Source organism: Homalodisca vitripennis, unplaced genomic scaffold (assembly GCF_021130785.1).
Source record: "Homalodisca vitripennis isolate AUS2020 unplaced genomic scaffold, UT_GWSS_2.1 ScUCBcl_579;HRSCAF=2902, whole genome shotgun sequence".
In the NCBI taxonomy this organism is placed as follows: Eukaryota; Metazoa; Arthropoda; class Insecta; order Hemiptera; family Cicadellidae; genus Homalodisca; species Homalodisca vitripennis.
This window is the reverse complement of record NW_025776711.1, coordinates 76336-95082: the sequence shown is the minus strand read 5'-3', so window position 1 is coordinate 95082 and position 18747 is coordinate 76336. Positions and strand designations below refer to the sequence as shown.

General features: G+C 40.4%; 3 protein-coding genes across 3 annotated transcripts; all 3 read right to left on the bottom strand.

Annotated features, from left to right (window-relative positions):
* Positions 1–4032: 4032 nt before the first annotated feature.
* Positions 4033–4498, bottom strand: LOC124370865. The gene is made up of 2 exons (XM_046829168.1): positions 4353–4498; positions 4033–4309 (listed from the first exon to the last, which is right to left on the bottom strand). Exons 1-2 carry the CDS (start codon positions 4481–4483, stop codon positions 4072–4074), a joined length of 369 nt encoding a protein of 122 aa, XP_046685124.1. The 5' UTR covers positions 4484–4498; the 3' UTR covers positions 4033–4071.
* Positions 4499–10022: 5524 nt separating this feature from the next.
* On the bottom strand, positions 10023–12552 carry LOC124370864. The gene is made up of 2 exons (XM_046829167.1): positions 12202–12552; positions 10023–11522 (listed from the first exon to the last, which is right to left on the bottom strand). The coding sequence occupies exons 1-2, from the start codon at positions 12287–12289 to the stop codon at positions 10747–10749; spliced, it is 864 nt and encodes a 287-aa protein (XP_046685123.1). The 5' UTR covers positions 12290–12552; the 3' UTR covers positions 10023–10746.
* A 3551-nt stretch (positions 12553–16103) lies between these two features.
* On the bottom strand, positions 16104–17880 carry LOC124370858. Its single transcript, XM_046829162.1, has 2 exons — positions 17438–17880; positions 16104–17112 (listed from the first exon to the last, which is right to left on the bottom strand). Exons 1-2 carry the CDS (start codon positions 17539–17541, stop codon positions 16104–16106), a joined length of 1113 nt encoding a protein of 370 aa, XP_046685118.1. The 5' UTR covers positions 17542–17880.
* Positions 17881–18747: the final 867 nt, after the last annotated feature.

Here is an 18747-nt window from a genome sequence, read left to right as displayed (position 1 = left end):
ATGGTCGCTCATGCTCTGGTTCTCCAGGACTCTCCAGGATGTTACGTGTCGACAATGTCACATCTATATTGGTGCCCGAACTGTGGGTGCTGGGTCCCTTATTATTGAGAACCACCAGGTTTCTTCTTATAATCAATGCTTCCAATTCAGCCCCGCGGTCGTTTGTCTCGTCGGAATGCCAGAACGTAGAATTGGCATTAGCGTCCAATCCCACGACGACATGTTCTCCACGCAGACTCCGCAAGATGTTGTCCAATTGATCAATTTAATTGTCTATTGGGTGGCTGAATTGGAAATAGCCGGAAACGAAAGTCACTGGTCCTACGTTTGTCCTGATCTTCATCACCGCGAAGTGTGTCGTCCTAAGCTGCAGTTTTTCCAGCGGCTCTAGCTCCGGCTTGCAGACTATCGCTGCCATCGGTCTCGCTTCCTGTTGCTGGTTCCCAATAATAAGGTTCGTGGACGATAATCCGAAGCACCTGACCTTGCCCGAAACGCTGTAGGGTTCTTGCGCGAGAATGTCTAAATTTAAATCAGCCATCGTGTGTCTGGCTTCGTCTCCGGCAGCTTTGGAGTTTCGGAGGTTAAGCTGCCCGACCCTCAGGATCTCTCGTCGATGGGGTCTAGTCATAGTCTATGTGCGTCGAGATCCTGGAACACTGCAAGATAGCTGGGGCAGGTGTTCGATGTCAAAGCGTGCTTGTAGTCTCTTCCAGCTCTCTTGCAGGTGGGTGGCTTGCTCCTATCCTTGCAGTCTTTAATTGAATGTCCTTCCTTTGCGCAGTGTCCACACGTATCCCCTACAGCGTTGCAGACCTTGGCCAGGTGGCCGTACCTTTGGCACCTGTAGCACATGGTTGTTGCGATGTAATCCACTGCCTTGCAAGAATTCCATCCGAGGCATATTCGTCAGGTACGTATTAGGTTTTTTTTATTTAATCTATAACTTAAGAATACACGTTTCCGCAAGACATGTTCTATACTCTAACCTAAACTATACTTTGCAGTTCCTGAACTAGTTACAATGAAGGTCCCTAATCTATCCTATCTATCTTAACCTAAGTTTAACTATGTTAGTAAGGCATGCAGGATAGAAGGGAGCTTCGGGTAGGGGAAGTTTTGTTGGAGTCAGGCATGCAGGAGTAAGTTAAGGATACTACAGGGGAGGGAAGTTGGGTTGTTGGTTAGTGGTTTTAGGAACGGGTTTGTTAGTCTCGCTTGTGCTGCGCACTTCTGGGCCCCTCCACGGATTGGACGAGTCCCAGTGTCGGTGGAAGGGGCCGCCAGCTGCAAGGGCCGCGAGCAGAGTCGTTGCAGCTGGCTGGAGTCACTTGCTTGGGTCCAGGGGCGGAGACTTGCAGAACCCGATGTCCTCACGTTGTCATTTCCAGGTCCGGTGTGTGTTGTGTTCCATCTCTGGTCCTGTCAGGTGTTGGTCGTGCTGTGCTGGTATTGGATCATCTTCTGCCGCTGCGACGCTCCTGGAGGGGGGAGGGTTCCGAGGATCGTCTGAGTCGGTTTCGTAGACCTGGGTGGGATGGTCCTGGTCGTCGTTTGCCTAGCTGCAGCCTGAGCGTATGAGGGTCCTGGTGGAGTTGCTGTGTGATGCTGGGTCGGAGGGATGGCATCCTTGAAGATCTTGATGACCGAGCTCCTCTCTTTAAGACGCGCCCTGAGGGTCAAATTCTCCTCTTGCAACATTCGTGCTCTACGAAGGACGGAATGGAGTTCCTTTTCAATGTCACGCACTTTATCCGCAGACCCCGCCTTCTTTTGGAGCAGTCTCAACTTCCCCAAGACCAGGCTGATGGAACTATCGATCGCGTCGTAGTTGGTTAACTCTATCGTCGAATCTTCTTCCTTGACGGTGTCGTCACTGTCTTCGTCGGTACTTAACTCTCTCAACCTAGTCCCGGGGGCCTCAACCTTGTCTTTCTTGCTGATTCTTGAGTCATGTGTCGGACACGAGCGATTTTTCCGCTTTTTAGTAACTACTGCGTAGCCCTCCGAGTCCTCGTCCGTTGTTCCCGTCACCATCCTCTCGGTTGTTTTCCGAGGAGGGGTGAGGTCGTCCGTCATATCCTTGTGTGGGGCTCTCCCTTCGGATCCGGAACGGATTCGAGAGGGAGAACCTACCGTCTTTTCCTTGTGTGGTATTGCCATGTGTTCTTTGTTCTTACTCGTAAAGGTCATGTCCGGTGTATATGTTGATGATGACCCCCCCTCAAAATTGTAACGAGGTCTTTGTTGGGGGGGTGGTCTATTGTCTGTGCCGTGGTGGACCTAGGGGGTGTCTTGATCCCCTTCTTCTTTGGGTCCACCGGCTTGGTTGGTCCAGATCCCGGGGGGGTCCTTGTGACCTTCCCCCTACGCTTAAAGGGATCTGGATCCATTGATGTCCGGTCCGGGAAGATTTTTCACACCTCTCTCGGAGGTGTTAATGTCCCTTTTAGCCGGGCTCGAGGAAACCGCACGGATTCGTGTCGTGCGGTTTCTCTTATTGCCCCCCTACTGGGTAGCAGGGGGGTTGCTGGAGTCCGTTGCCCGGTCGCAACCGCGTGGAGGTAGGGGCACCGAGAGAGAAGAAAAATTTGTCAAAAGTATTAGGGTTGGGGTGCCAGTAGGTCACCGAGTTTGGAGTTTTCGGCCAATGGCCGAACGGGTATTTTGTTTTCTTTTGTGAGTTTGTCGAGTACAGCTACGCTGTGGAGAGAACAAACTCACAGAGCCGGTCCAAGCTACTTTTGTTGAATTTTTACTTTTTACGAACTCTTTGTTTATAACTCGATAATCTCTCTCGGCCTGCGGCCACATTCCCCAGTATGTTGAAGAGCGTCCGGCACCCCGTACAGCGAAACCTGAGCAAGTGATCGCCGTGTTGATGTTCAAGTACATCGAAAGGGTGAACCACGACTGGCATAGGAGACATTTTGTTGCCTCCCATGGCCAGTCGTAAGTTGCCATTTGGACGCCAGCAGCCCCAAGTTGGGGCGTTGTCCGCGTTACCAAGCGCTGCTGGCGTTGTAAACCGGGGGGGAGCGCGTCCCCACCGGTGTCCGAGGCTTATCTTCTACGCTGAAAACTGGGAGGTTCTGTTCAGGTGTGAGAGTGGTTAGCTCCCACACCCTACACCGCTCCAGAGGGACTGCCTCCGAGGGTGGAACGGTACACCCTTTTGCCCGAAGGCCTCATGGATACCCATGGAGTCTTCCCCCTCATGGGGGTCGGCCCACAGATGTTATTGTGGGCCGCTTCACTCCTCGGAGTAGCATTCCGACCCTCGGTGTTAGAGGTAAGTGCCACGGGACCGAACTGGCCTCCTCCGGTTGCCCGGACTCGGCCAGTGTTCTCGGTCCCCTTGCGGCCTGGGGATCTCCCGGGGTTCTCAACCGAGCTCACCTAACCTCCCCGTTGGGGAGGGAGGACCCTCCCCGCCAGGGAGGCCTCTCAGGCAGGCAAGCCTCCCCCGCGAAACCACGTCACGGGGATGGAGTGTGCCTACGCCGACCCCAACGTCCACCGGGATTGGTTACCGCTGGGGTTACTCGGTCCTGCGGCCCGGGGATCCACCGGGGTTGGTTACCCGATCTCACCCAACCTCCCCTTTGGGGAGGGAGGATCCTCCCCGCCAGGGAGGCCTCTCGGGCGGGCAGGCTTCCCCCGCGAGCCATGTCACGGGAGGGGCCAGCTATCTCGCTAGCAGTCCGACCCTGGCATCCACCGGGATTGGATATCCGATCTCTGTCAGGGTTGCTCGGACGCGAGACTGACTGAGAGCACTGACAGCATATTTATGCCGCCAGCGTGGATGGTAGGGGTGAGAATAGCGGGGGATATGCGTGACTCATTAGCCGCCAGGGACTAGCAAATCCCTGACACGGATGAGTCCGAAGACCGAACCCATAACGTTGCCCGGTTGCCGGTACGTGAACCCTGAGTCTCAGCCAAGAGAGTCATAGTTACTCCCGCCGTTTACCCGCGCTTGCTTGCATTTCTTCACTTGGACATTCAGAGCACTGGGCAGAAATCACATTGCGTCAACACCCGTGGGAGCCATCGCAATGCTTTGTTTTAATTAGACAGTCGGATTCCCCTGGTCCGTGCCAGTTCTGAGTTGATCGTTGAACGGCGACCGCGGAGACAGGAGGCCCGTCCACGCCGGCCGCACCGGCGCCCCCGGAGGGGACTAACCCGATACGGACCCGCACGCGACCAGACAGCCAACGCCTCACAGCAAGGAAGATCCGCGTGAGGCCAAGGCGCGGAACCGAGCAGAGAATCACGACGGCGCGAACGCGCGGGGACGCGACTGCCACGCCACACTGCGACGCCCCAACCGCCGTTCGACTCGCCCAGGCCCGGCTCCCGGCACGTCTACGCTTCCCGCCAAGCCCGATACACCCCGACCCTCAGAGCCAATCCTTGTTCCGAAGTTACGGATCAAGTTTGCCGACTTCCAAGTTACCTTCGTCCAAGTTAGCATTGCATCCTTTTCCAGTCCCAACAGTGATGTTACTCTTACATTGCAGGGATCCTTATGTGAAATTTTACTTGTTGCCAGGTTTTTTGTGTTAAGATAATTTTTAGCAAGCTCTTTGAAATCAATGAAATCCCAAGTTTTCATAAGCACGACTTTAAATGGGTTTTTCGCACATGCAGTGGCAACTACATGTTCAAGATCTTTTAGAACCATTGCTTTACATGTTTTGCGCCGTTTTTCAACCATACCAAAGTCACGGTCGCAGTTCATGTAGCTATGTCCACTAACCAAGTATTTTAAATCTATTGAGCAGTAAAATCCTCTTTTTACCAGGTAAATTACTGCCATTAAGAGATACTGGTTCTTGTTTTGGGCTCTGCAACTACCACACCATAAAACTAGCCTTCTTCTTGTCAACAGGGGCTCAGAAGTAACAACCTTAAAAAAACAAGATGAAATTAAAACAACATGATTTGTCCATACATAAGCAGTTTACAGTACTACTAGGAAGTTGTGAAGATACAATTTCTTCTTTCGTACAAGCCTGTGCTTTTTCTGATTTTCTATGGTGCAACTCCTGCTGTACTTTTATGGCATTCTTTATATTTTCACTTGCAGCTGTCTGATGCTAGACATTTAAATTTCATTTTGGGAAAGTCACAATAAAATGTCCTCGTTTTATTGGCATGTTGAAATACAGTTGTTTGCTTTAACGAAAGACTCCTTGTAGAATTACTTAAATCTCAACATATTTTTACAAATTTCACTAATTTTGACTTCTAAACTGTTCAACCAGTTGAAAGTGAATTTGCTGTAGATTGTTTTTCGTTGGTTAATAAAAAATATATTTGTTTGTTCTAACATAGCAATACTTACCACTTCTAAAATATTCATTTAGCTACTTTTTAAAATAAATCAGAACACTGGAAATAAAAATACAGGACTGTATTCATACATTGTTTATTACAACAAAATTAATGTTATATTACTAAAATACTAAAAGTCTCTTTTAGGCTACTTACTTAATCCAAACATTTTTTACAAGCTTAACCATTAGAGCGCCAAATATGTACTGTATGTAGAAAGAGAACCATAAACTGTGTACTCTTGATATTCTGCTTACGGCGTACAAAGGGTTAAGTATCTTGTTCCTGACATAAATCAGACACATCAGTAACAGGTAAGTCCAACCAAAAAAGATTTTCTGTTTGCTGGCATTAATGGTAACAGTTTATTCACAATATCTTCTTTTTTCTCAGAACAAATACCTCTTGGAGCAGTTCTGGGGTTTGGAAGAACCAGTGTGGTTTGTGCAACCTTTTTAGACAAAAAGTCCAGTTCTTGAAGCGGACAAAATTTATCATGACTGAGTCTGTAGGACAAATTTTGTTGACCATGTTCTGCCTTTATGTACACCATGTCACTCAGATGAGGACGATTGCCGGATTTCTTAAGCTTGTGAAAAGAAACACAAGAGGGCCAAGAAGCAAAGTCACTGAACTGCATAGATTTCACTACTGTTTTTCCAGAGCATGCAGATCCAACGGCATTCTCAAAGTCTGAAAAGTCATACACTTTACCATGACGAGTAAGTGCAAGTTCCACTTGGTGATGGAAGGAATCTGCAGCTATGAAGGTGTGGCCAGGTTCAAAGAAATGAATCTCAATAACATTAGTAGCTATTTCTGAGGAGTTTATAATACTAAGCAGAAATGTCAGGAGGCACAAATTTTTGCAATGTTATATGCTCAACATCTCTAAATTGCTTGAAAAATACATGGAAGGCACTTACGATTTCCTCTTTTTTTCGACCTGCTATGGCTTCATGCCATATTACCGCAATCGGTTTCCCATATCTTTGATTATTATCAACAGGTACAAAACTCTCATTGAAGGCAATAATGCGCTTAGTAAACACTGTTGTCTTAAAACCTTCCATCCGTGGCAGCATAATTACTTTCTACAAATCAGCAGTGTAAAATATGTGATCGTTCTTTGCTTCAATTTCAGCATGTTTCTTATACAAACGTCTTGCATCTGAACTTCTTTTTATATGATCAGACCACTCTATGCAAAATTCACACTCAGAATCCAAGTGTTCTTTATTGTGATCTGGATTATGATTATTGAATATCTCACAGGCTTCACACTCCTCATTAGATATCTTCATTTCCTTGAGAACAGATCTGTACAAATCATAGGAGCACTTAATACTAGGGTGTTGAGACCTGAAATTCATATGCATGTCATGTATGGTTATGTCACTGGGCAAATAACGCCCCAGTGGAGCATGCTCTCTTCTGTAATGAGCAATTGCTGGGTTAAATGATTCCAAATGTTCTTTTATTATATCTCTGTCCACTTTGGTTGGAGGGGTACTTTTACCTCGACCATCAGGTTTGATGTTAGTTAGCTCTTTATCAACAGATAAAACATTATGGAGAAGTGCATTATTGTTTTTTGTGTAACCTAAAGTTGTTAAAAGGAACGTCTTACACACTTGGATCTTTTCTTCGTTCTGATTAGTCAAAAAGTATTTAAATGAAAATTTCCTGTTTGAAGTCTCACTACCTCGTCGCCTTTTCTCACCTTGCCTACATGAAGAAATAAAAAAAATTTCTTTAGTCGTGCCAGCGCGTCCTGGGTATGACGTTAAACTGCCTCTTCCCACCTAACCATTTATTAATTCCCACCAAATCCCCCTCCAGGGTCTTTGAAGTACCCGTCCTCTGACCGTTCCAGTGCATGGCTCGCTGGGAGTGCTTAAGCCGGTGCTAGATGCCCTATCTGGTGTCGGTGAGAGCTGATGTGAGCTTGTCTCTGCCGAGGCGTAAGTCATGTACTGGTTCAGAAGCCAGCCACTTCGGTCCTTGGTCAGGAAGTGTTCAGTAGGCAGGGGTGTCGGAGCCCCTGTTGCCACTTGCGAGTCCAAGTTGTGCGCGTATTCCCGACTTGTTAATCGATGGAAACCGGGCCTCGGGGAACTGAGGTAGGGTTGTCCCCCAAGCTACGGTCTGTGGGACACCCGAGGGCATGCCCGCTCCCGGTGAATCGGCCCGCACTACTAAACACGATGAGCTGGTGAACTTATCTATGGATATTCAAACCACCCCACCCTTAGGGCAAGAATTCGGAGGAAGAGATCTTAATGATCCAGAGAAAAAGCGACAGTTGTCAGATTCTGAAAATGAATCATATATAAAACAAAGAAAAGTGGAAGAAAAAGTAAACGCAGAAAATATGAACGTTCCAACTCCACTATACATAATCGTTAGTCATAAGGATGAGGGCAAAACTCTAACGAAGGTTAGTCCTTTCCTTATAAACAAAGCTTTTGTTTCTTCAGGCGGTCAGCCTAAATCTGTAAGCAAACTGAGAAATGGAACTATCTTGGTGGAGGCTGTGAACTACATCCAAGCCAGGAAGTTCCTTCAGATGACAAGCTTTTTTGATCAGGTGGAAGTCGTCGTTCACCCGCACTCCTCACTGAACACCTCCAAGTGGATCGTCTTCTGCCGTGACCTGATGGAGTGTAGTGATGAAGAAATCAAGGACGAGCTGCAATGCGAAATGGTAACCGATGTGGTCAGGATGCTTCGGACGGAGAATGGGAGAAAGGTTCCTACTCCTGGTCTAATTCTGACTTTTGGATTTCCCCAAACCCCAAAAACTATTAAGGCTGGATATTTATCCCTGACTGTACGGCCTTACTTCAAAAATCCGCAGCGGTGTTTCCGTTGTCAGAGATTCGGACACTCTACTAAGACGTGCTCGGGACCTGAGACATGTTCCCGTTGCGGCGATGAAGGCCACCAAGAAGACGGATGCAAGAACGACGTCAGATGCGTGAACTGCAAGGGTAAACTTGCGGCGACCTCGAAGGAATGCAGAGTTTACTTAGAGGAAAAGGAAGTTTTGAAGATTGTTACTCTAAACAAACTTTCCTTTAACGAAGCCCGCAAAGAGTATAGGAGAAGAATCGCCCCAACCCCTAAAAAGGGAGTCTCGTACTCCGAAGCTGCTTTAGCCCCAGTCCAATCCGCACAGTGCCCGTCATGTACCGCTTTGGAAGGTATGGTACTCAATCTAACAGAGCAGGTTGCTGCTTTGGTTAAGCAGCTTGCAGCCGGTACCGGACAACATCCGTTGACACCACCAGTAATCCTTCCCAAGCAGTCCACACGCCCTATACGAAGTCCACCACACAGATTCAAGCTCGCCCAACAGTTACTCCTGCTTTCAGAGATAAGGTGCAACAAAATACGAAACCCGCCTTATCTTTGGAAGAGAGGAAAAAACTCGCCGACAAACTAAAAAAGAACATACAAACAAAATGAGAAAATAGATCATTCCAAGTGAAAAAGACTAATCCATCCTCGTCCAGATCCTCCCAATTCTGTACCTCAGAACTATATGGGCCTAAGTCACATTTAGTAGATTTTACAGGAGAGCATAAAAACTACGAACAGTTGTGTTTATTCTTTATTATAAAATTATGAACTGTGTTTAGTTTCTACTTCACAAGTTAACTTACTTATGTTTATAGAAGCATTAAACTGCTTTAGTATTTTTATGTAATTATTTTTTTGTTACATTAAAAATGGACTTACGATATTTTGGCTCTAATCAAAAACATATGTTATATTGCTACTTGGACTTAAGCAACCAAATTAAGTGTATCCATTAGCAACCAATATACATGGTTTAGTCAATAAAAACACTATTACAATGCTAATAAAATATATTATCTAACAATGTTGTAATGGCATCTGGAAAGTTGTTTTTTCTAAAATAAAAAACATTTGTTTTAATGCTATTTGGACTTAAGCATTGTATTTCCATTAGCAACTAATATACATTGTTTCGTCAATAAAACACTATTACACTGCTTATAAAAACTATAAATATAAGGTAAGAATTAATCTAATAATGTTGAACTGATATCTGGAAAGTCATTTTCACTAGCCCCATGTGGAAGGTTCTCAAAGTAAGCCTTGTATTCTTCAGGGACCCACTGGAGGATTGTCATTAAATCTCTGAATTTTTCATTACTTATTTTCCTCTTCTCAGATCTTAGTTTCGGAACTGATTCAGGCATGATTGTTTCTTTTCTCTTATTTCTTCTCAAATCCACACTTTTAAAATCAACATCATCAAAGCTTGTTTTATAGTACAGTATACCAAGTTCTTCTCTTCGAACCTGTAACCAAACTGTGTTGGAAATGAGGAAAGGTTCTCCAATAGTATTTTTTTTCCTGTTTATTAATGGTCCATCTTTATTAGTAAGCGAAAGAAAATCAAGAAAGTGTTCAAGAGACATTTTCTTTACAATGAATGGGTTTTTATTGCTACAAGATGCGATGAAGTTCGCCCAATCATTAGTAGTAAATATTGTGTTAGTTTTAAGATGCTTTTTTGCTCTTTCTATTAATCCATGTTTACCATCTACCTCCATATGTGTATGCCCAGCTAATAAAAATTTGTGGTTTATTTCATTAATGTTGGGTAGAGTTTTCAAAATCCAAATGTACCTAAAAATCATATTAATATTTCTATTTTGACCGCTGCAGTTATCGGTCCAAACAGTCAGAGTGTCAATGCTGCTTTTATTGAGCTCTTCATTTGCCCAGGTAAACAAACAAGAAGCCATCTCACTTCCACCTCTACCTGCAGTGGTCTCATTCCAAATCATGCACCACGTTTTCTTTCCACTACTGTCGTCAATGGTGTAGTTTAGAGTCCAGAGCTTTCTCAAGTAGAAGCTTTGACAGTTTGTGAGAGCTGGAGTAGGAAGACACTTCTGTAGGTCTGCCATAACAACTTTAAATTTTTCATTTCCTTGTCCCAAAAGCTTATCTTCTTTTTTCAAATGGTATCTACGTGCTGCTTCATCTAGATGCTTCTGCTTTTCTGCTTGAAGGTTTTCTTTTTGCTCACCGTTTGCATTCTTTAATTGGCAATCAATTCTGTCACAAAAATCACATGTGTCATTGTCTGGCAAATGAAATGACAAATTGTATTCTCTATTGAAAATTTCTGAAAATAACCATTTCTTTTCGGGTTTGATATTTTTTTCTTTACATTCATTTTCATACATGGTATACATTATGGAAATGTTTAAATCATTACCCAAGTATTTTTTGTTTGTCCTTTCCCTACTATAGTGACTTTCATATGCTGGATATTTTGATATGTGGTTTCTTATGATATCCTTTGCTGTCTCTGGTATTTTGTTTCCTGGTACATGTTTGCCACGATGGTCTGGTTCAACCATACCAGTACTTTGGGTTTTTTAAGAGAGCAAACTTAACAAATGTTTCTGATATTACTAGTGTGTTCAAGAAAAATTGTTTGCAAACTTTTTCAAAATTGTTATCCCATTTGAGAAAATAAGTATGGCTGTTTTTTCTACTATTTCTAGAACCATCTCTTTGTCGTGACCTGGCTATTGGCTTGGTTGTAATACAAGAAACTATATACTGGCGTTTAGAACTTAAGTTTCTTTCACTATTATAATAGTCAGAATGAATGTGTACTCTTTGTGCATGACTTATGCGCTGAGAGCATTTCAAGCGACAAGTAGTTTTACAAGGAGGTCTTAAAGTTCTTTCTTTTACAATATCTCCTTTAGAGTTGACATGCTCTTTTCCAGAAATTCGTCCCTGCTTTCTAATGTTTTTTTTCCACTTTTTTTCATTCCTTATTCTTTTTCTTCCTTTATTTTTAGGTTGAGTAACTATCGGTAACTCGCTCTCCGTGTCATCTGAATCGGTGTATGGTACCAGAGGTATTATATTATTATTATTTGCTGTAGTATTTGTACTTACAGATTGACTTTGTACTTGTTCTAAATCGTTACTTAAAGTTGAATCACTCTCTGAACCTGAAGGTGGAGTGTATGTTGGATCATCGATGTCATTCTCAAATAGGTCGCTCACAGAAGATAGCGCATCATCTAAATCTTCCAGTGTTGTCGATGCTCCATATTCTTGTTCCATGTTTGTCACTTGTGTTATCGTCTCTAGCTCCCATTCATTTGACTCTGAAAAATAAATTGTTAAGATATTTTGAATATTTAATTTTATTTAAGTGTTTTGCTTTTAATAACATAGAGCTTTCTTTCCTACAAGTGTTCCCAGCCTTCAAGAAATAGAGAAATTCACTCGGTTTTGTCCAATTTATTTTAATTTTTTAAATTGATGTTCCGCCAAAACATTGATTAGTTCATTATATAGATAGCCTACACAAAGAATGTGGATATAAAAAATATTATATCGTTAAAGTGGATTTCTATTGAATTTTTATCATGTTTTTGGTAATTATGTGTAATTTACTCGTCACTCACGAAGTTTTTCATATTGAAGTATAATTTCTGTTAAACATGTAGAATGTTAAATTAGGTAGAATAACAAGTCGGAAAGACAAAGAACCCCTAAGAATATAACTATTATCGTATGAAATTAATGCTCTCTGTCCCTACCGACTACAGCATTTACAGTCTAATGACAATGTACTAGGTCCAGGCCCAGCTTAACACGATTGAAATGGAACCTAAATTATTGCTAGGGTAGGCTAAAGCCCCCGAGTAAATACCTGCTACAATTATGGTTAAATGGTTAAACATAACAGTAATTTACACAAAAAAGATTTTTATAACAACCATAAATTTACTGAAATTTATTTAAACTGAGCCTAGAGTATTATGTACCTACTAATCTCACCTGGTTCTACTGGAGTTGAAATGAAATTAAGAAGATGTACGTCTTTACTAGTTTCTCTTTCAACTTGGATATTTTCACTTTCATGCATGTTAAAATTCCATTGGGTTGAGTCATTGTCAGGTAAAACGAGGATGGATGTGCAATCTGGATTCAATACCTAGAAATAAAATTGAAAATCAAACATACACTTAGGCCTACTTCTCCTATTGGCACAACAATGTTCTAAACCTAGGCTAATAATAATAATAATAATAAAAATTGTTCCTTGAGGTCTGAGTATAAAATTCGAATTTTACTTTAAGTTTTACATATTGTTAGCTTGTAAACATATTTAAAAAATACTTACTTTTAATTCGGTTTAAAGTCGGTGAAGGAGTGGAATTTCTTCGTGGAACTTCTACTGATTGATTGCTAGGACAATCATTAGTTTCAGGTTTCAGATTATCTTCAGTGAACGTATTAAGGTTTTTCAATTTGGAAAGTATAAACTTTCCCCTACTTTCCATATTAATACCAAAACGTTTTGTTAAAAGTAGAATAAAACTTTGATTAGTACAGCTCAGTCCTAACCTCAATAATCTCTCTAATAGCAGGCAGCAGCAATATCAACAGTATTATTGACAGTCATCAGCTGTTCAGAAAACAGGACTTGAGACTAAATGAGTATAGTGGCTAGGGCCAGACAATGGCAAGTCCATTTTGTGGACTTAGGTTTTTGCTGAAATGCTCAATGTTCAGAACCATAACATCATAGGTGGAGTTAAGTTTGTCTGGTTCTGATATACCTCAGGACTTAGACTCATATAACCTTTGATAAATCATAAAAATAGAATTTTTAGCGGAGTTACGATGGTATGGCTGGATGTAAAATGAAATTTTAAGAACATACGTGCAATAACCTAAAAAATAAGAAATTTTGGACTTAGGCTCATATGGTTCTGAGGTACAGAATTATCACTTGATGATGATATGGTTGAGGACCCTTTGGAGATGCAGACAGAGTTCCAAACTGTTCATGGTAACTTCCGTCCTGTATCTAAACAAAGAAAAAAAAATTACGATGAACTAGCACAAAATGAAATATATAATATCGAGGGTCTCATGGAATAGGGGCGTATGAGCCATTCTGAAATTTACAACAATGACAAAAAAACGTTTTAGTAACTTAGAAACACGTCAGAAAATAAGAATTTAAATTTGAAAAAAATATTTTTTAAGTTTATATATTCCTGAATACAACCCCTATTTCAAACTAACATTACCTAGACAACACAATTTTTTTATTGATTTAAAAAAAAGTGTGGTTCATACGCCCCTTTTCTATGATGAAAAGTTAGTAGTCTTTGAATGTTAAATTAGCCTTTATTGAAACTTAAGGTGTAATAAAGTACTTCCAATTCCACAACAAGTCCTTTATTACTCGTATATTAATAAACATTTTAAATGCTATAGTTAATAGAAATTTAAAGAAAACTATCTGAAATTAATTCGTTACAATGAAAACCAGGCCTTTTATTGCTTCTTTGCCTTCCTTTTCTTTACAAATTTTCTCTTCATATCTGCCAAAGAAAGTTCATCTTCTTCATCACTTTTTGATTCTTTTTCTTTTCTTGACTTAGGTGATTTTCTTTTTTTACCGTTAGGATGGCTATCACTAATTGAGAGTAATTCTTGATAGAAGGTATGGTAGGTTATAGGAATCACCCCTGATCTGCACATCTCATTTATGTCCTTAATTTTTGCATCAGTAAGTGGTAGTTTTCTAGTGCAGGCTGGACTCAATTTAAATGGTTGGTTCTTTTCACTCCTTTTAATTTTTCCGCACGTTTTTCCATCTCCTGATGTTATTTCAGGTTTCTCTGTAATATTTAATTCCTTAAAACCAGTTTCCCAAAACTCGTTTTTGAAATAAAGCGTGTCTGGTTTTTCTTTCTCTAGATGGATAAATTTTACACTACCCCAATTCAATTTTGAACCATCAGTTGAAATTGTTATGTTAATAAAATCATAAATAAAAATTATTTGTCCAGTTAAACAACATTTAATTTGTTAAATGAGGGGTCTAGAAGAAAAACAGGACATGTCCAATTTCGTGTATTTTTCAGTAAACTCAAAAAACTTCTGTAATAATGGCTTTTTTGTTATTCTATGTCAGATTTTTTTGCAATAAACTTTAGGGTAACCAAAAATGAATTACAACTCAAACCATGTATCTAAGCAACCATTATTTAATAATTTTAATTTTAAGTTTGGAAATGTCCGCTTTTGCATCTGGAAATGGAAATGACCACTTTTGCATCTGAACAAATGGAAAAGTCTAGTTTTGCACTTCAAAATTAAAATAAAATAAAATAAAACAATAGGAATAACATATAATACAATTTCTGCTATAAATATATAAGCGGAAACCAAAAAAATATGGAAAAAGATATAAGAGCAATCGGTTTTTTTGTGGAAAAGGATGTATGTGCCTTTCTTTATTTAATAAATGATGTAAGTGAAGGGTTAGTTTAAAAAAAAGGATGTAAGTCCAGTATTGTTTAGAAGCGTTTAATGTACACCATAACATCAAAATATGTTACAAGGATACATGATAATACGTACAAAAGATAAAACACTTTTAGTCATAGTCTTGACTTTCTGAAAAAAGTTACATAATATACGTAATATTATTAATATTATTTTTAATATTATTAACTCTAGGACTTTGTACATTAAAATACCTTACTTTTAATACAACTAGTAGAGGGCTCTAACTGCAAAAGTCACACTCTCCACTTTTTAAAATTTTACGAAAATAGCAAAAAACTGCTACTTGCATTATAAATAAAGTAACCTTGGTAACCATTATATGTTCTTAGAGTTGGCATTCCATCGAATTAGATTTACAACATTTTTTGTATATAAAAGCACTCTAACATAGTGAAAAATGCCTTTAAACTTTGGAGAATGTGAGTTTTGTATTCTCAAACTGGAGAATGTTAGTTTTGCAATAATCCGATATGGAGATTGTTACTTTTGACACCAAACATTGTAGGCTTTCAAAGACAAGAAAATAGTAATAAATTAATATGCTTAGACATAATTACTGGGGATTTATAAGGTACGGTATTAAAACTCATAAAATGAAGAAATCAGAGAACCAAAGTTTTATTGCCTATTCATTTAGGACTTCTGTACAGTATTTTAAATTTGGTAACAAGGCATCTCTTCGGCTCGTTGGCAACCTTCCTCATCGTCACCAATTACTTCGACTTCAGGGTCATCTAATACATGTCTAAAAAACTCCAGGGATTCATTCTGTCGCCATTCATTTCCATAATGTTTTAGTAGAAGAGTGTTTACATCAGCCTTTTTTTCTTCCTTTCCAACACTGTTACCTTTAACAATAGTCACTGGTCTTATGTTGTTAAGGCTTCTCCCTCTTTTTACTATACTTCTTGCTGCTTGTTCAGGATTTGCTTTTAGGCGATAGGTACATTCTCCTTGTACCAAAACCGTTTCATTGTTACCATTACTCTCCTTAGTAAAGTAGACCCGCCTACAAGACTGGATACCAAAATGCCATGTACTTGTCTTGCGTATGTGTTGCTCCACCTCAGATTTCCAATCAAGGTTCACAGTATCAACGCCAAGTTTTTTCACTGTAGCAAAATTTCCTATGATGTCAATGTACTCCTGTGGGCTTACAATTACTTCACATCGCTTTATCTCCTTCTCGACATTGCCAAACACCCTATCTGGGGGGATAAAACTATGACCTGTCATTGGGAAAACTAACTGTACCTCCTTGATGTTATCAGGTGCATTGACAAACCATGAGCACACCATAGTGATTAAAATTGAATTTTTATTTTGACCCCCACACCCGTCGCTAATAAGTCGAACAGTCATGTAGGGGGTCAGTCAATAGAATTCAAAGTGTCATATAAACAGGATGAAATCTCATTGGATCCCTTAGAAAACTCATTCTCTGTCCACGTGTAAGCTGTTACATTATCTTTGTCAAGTTTGGATTTTGAATGGCCCTTTACAACACAAAAATTATTTAAATATAGCTGACGGGTGTAGTAGGAGGACTGATCCGGAAGTTTAGGTAGAGGTTGATTTTTTTGGCAATCGAAAGATAATATTAGGAGATCTTCACGGTCTTCTTGTAACAAACCGTAAAATGCTTGTGATCGTAGCTTGTGGACCCGTTTCTCAACAAGAAGCATGTTTCGCTCGGCATCACTCTTTGTCGACTTTATTTTTTCTGCCAATTCTAGGCAAGTAGAACATACGTCCACCCTAGGTGATCCGAATCCCAAGTTGTATTTTCTATTAAAAATATATCTAAAATAACTGTCTTTCACTTTAAGGTGATCTTCCGCATTGGTCTGATACATTCGCCAGAGCTTCTTTATATTTAGTTCTGCAGGCAAATATTTCCGGCCACTTCTGTTTGTACAGTAATGAGTTTCACTGCACTTTAAACTATTAATAAACGTCATAATACTTTCTTTTTTAGCCACAAATCTGTTACCAGTAGTGTCACCGCCTCTCCTCTCCTTCGGCATTTCATGTTTGTAATAAAACCGGTCAGCAATTTTATTAATTCTAAATCTGGAAATATTTAAGGCCCTCAGAAAAGTACCCAAACACACCGGAACCATTTTCTTCTCACGGTTTGTTATGAAATATTTTGCTCTAGCTTGTTTTTTAATATTTTTTTGGTTTTTGGGTCTTCTTCGCTTTATCACGTTCATTGTTATATGCTTTAGAACAAAGTTGTCTTGGTATATTTTATCATGTTCCTTATAAAAAGCAGAATGAAATCTTCTTATGTCCTGGGCTGTCAATGATCGGCAAAGTAGGGCGCCTTTGGTGTGGTTACACGTAGGAAAATCCGGAAAACCCTTCGGAGCATATCTGAAAACAAAAAAATAAAAATAATATGCTGATTCTAACATTTTATTCAGCAATTATTTCTATTTTCTTGTCTCAGAGAACCACAATGATATATTAGCATTTCGTGTCAAAAGTAACAAAGGCCTAAGTCCTATTTGCTAAAATTGCATACGCCTAGAGAATGACAAGCATCCAAAAGCTATGCCTCAGACCGGTACGTAAGTTAAATATAGTTAAATAAGTAAATATTTATGCAATAAAAAGTTTTATTTCTTAATTAACCCGGTCTTTGAAACATGGCAAATAGGTTATGAACATAGAGGTTATGTATGAAGGTTTTGGTTACCTTTTCTTTTTTGCCTGGGCTCTTTTCCAGTGGTTTGGTGCTCGAACCTTCTTCCTGGGTGTTTCTCCTTTACTTTTATCACTTGGTCTTACACTAATATCCATTTTTAAGCTATTTAACGCATAAAACAGAAACAGTACACCACTACACTGACTTCCTACTTACAAAACATTAGCAAAACAGACGATACAGGGTGCAGTGTCACGTGACTCAAACAAGCCTTCCTATTGGCTGAAATGGAGAATGTGAATTTTGCATTCAAAGACTTTGGAGAATGTGAGTTTTGAAAACAAACGTAATTTTCACCGTTAAAATAAAGTGGGATACTGTTAGTTTTGCTTTAAAACTCTTAGATCAATATGTGCAAAGCTATGAATATAATTAGAATATACCCAAAAGTCAATTTCGAAAAAAATTGGAGAATGTGACTTTTGCAGTTAGAGCCCTCAGTAGTCCTTGTCTTCAATGTCTGCATCCACCTCCATGACACCATCAGGAACGGTGTCTGCTGCCAGAAGATCTCTATAAAACTGCTTGTCTTCTGCCTTTTCTATGTAGTCTATCATTCCTATCAGATCGTTCTTCTTTTCTTGTGAGATTTTTTATTTAAACTGGATTTTTGGCAAGTCCTTTAAGTCGGGAAGATTGCCAAGGTCGGCCTTTTTCTTTAAGACGTCAACTTTGTTCCATGTTACCATACCATCATCTTGAAGTGCCAAAACTGACGCTACCTTCACTGTGCTTGGATTCTTATGAGAAACTCGGAAGTGGGAAATTTTGCTGATAGCTAGATCTTTTGTGTTAATGAACTGATTTGCAAGACCTTTAAAATCTATAAAGTCTTCTGTCTTCATAGAAACAACTGTGAAGGGGGATTTAAATTTTGCACTTGCAACTACATCTTCCAGGTCTTTAGGAACCATTGCTTTTGCATTTTTGCGGCGTTTTTCAATAATGCCAAAGTCTCTGTCACAGTTCATATAACTGTGCCCACTTACAAGATACTTCAAGTTAATAGAGCGATAAAACCCTTTGTGAACTAGGTAAATAATTGCCATTAAGAGCATCCTGTTTTTATTTTGAGCACCACAGTTGTCGCACCATATTACAAGTCTTCTCCGAGAAAAATGGCCTTGAACAGTAGCAACTTTAAACAGACAAGAAGCTATTTCATTGGCTCCCCGACCTCCGATGCCCTCATGCCACATACACATAAACGCTGAGTCGTTATCCCCCACATGTATTCCTAGATTATAGCAAGAAAGTTGTCTGCAGTAAAACATGGTGCTATGGGTAAGCATGGGCACGAA

What these genes read in the sequence shown, in the direction of transcription:
- LOC124370865 (XM_046829168.1), bottom strand. Translation starts at nt 4,483, where the DNA reads ATGCTAACTTGGACGAAGGTAACTTGGAAGTCGGCAAACTTGATCCGT. An exon ending in GTGCCGGGAGCCGGGCCTGG is followed by an intron (nt 4,310 to 4,352) that starts GCGAGTCGAACG and finishes GTGGCGTGGCAG; the next exon opens with TCGCGTCCCCGCGCGTTCGC.
- LOC124370864 (XM_046829167.1), bottom strand. Translation starts at nt 12,289, where the DNA reads ATGCATGAAAGTGAAAATATCCAAGTTGAAAGAGAAACTAGTAAAGAC. An exon ending in TTCAACTCCAGTAGAACCAG is followed by an intron (nt 11,523 to 12,201) that starts GTGAGATTAGTA and finishes TTTATTTTTCAG; the next exon opens with AGTCAAATGAATGGGAGCTA.
- LOC124370858 (XM_046829162.1), bottom strand. Translation starts at nt 17,541, where the DNA reads ATGGATATTAGTGTAAGACCAAGTGATAAAAGTAAAGGAGAAACACCC. An exon ending in GCCCAGGCAAAAAAGAAAAG is followed by an intron (nt 17,113 to 17,437) that starts GTAACCAAAACC and finishes TTTTGTTTTCAG; the next exon opens with ATATGCTCCGAAGGGTTTTC.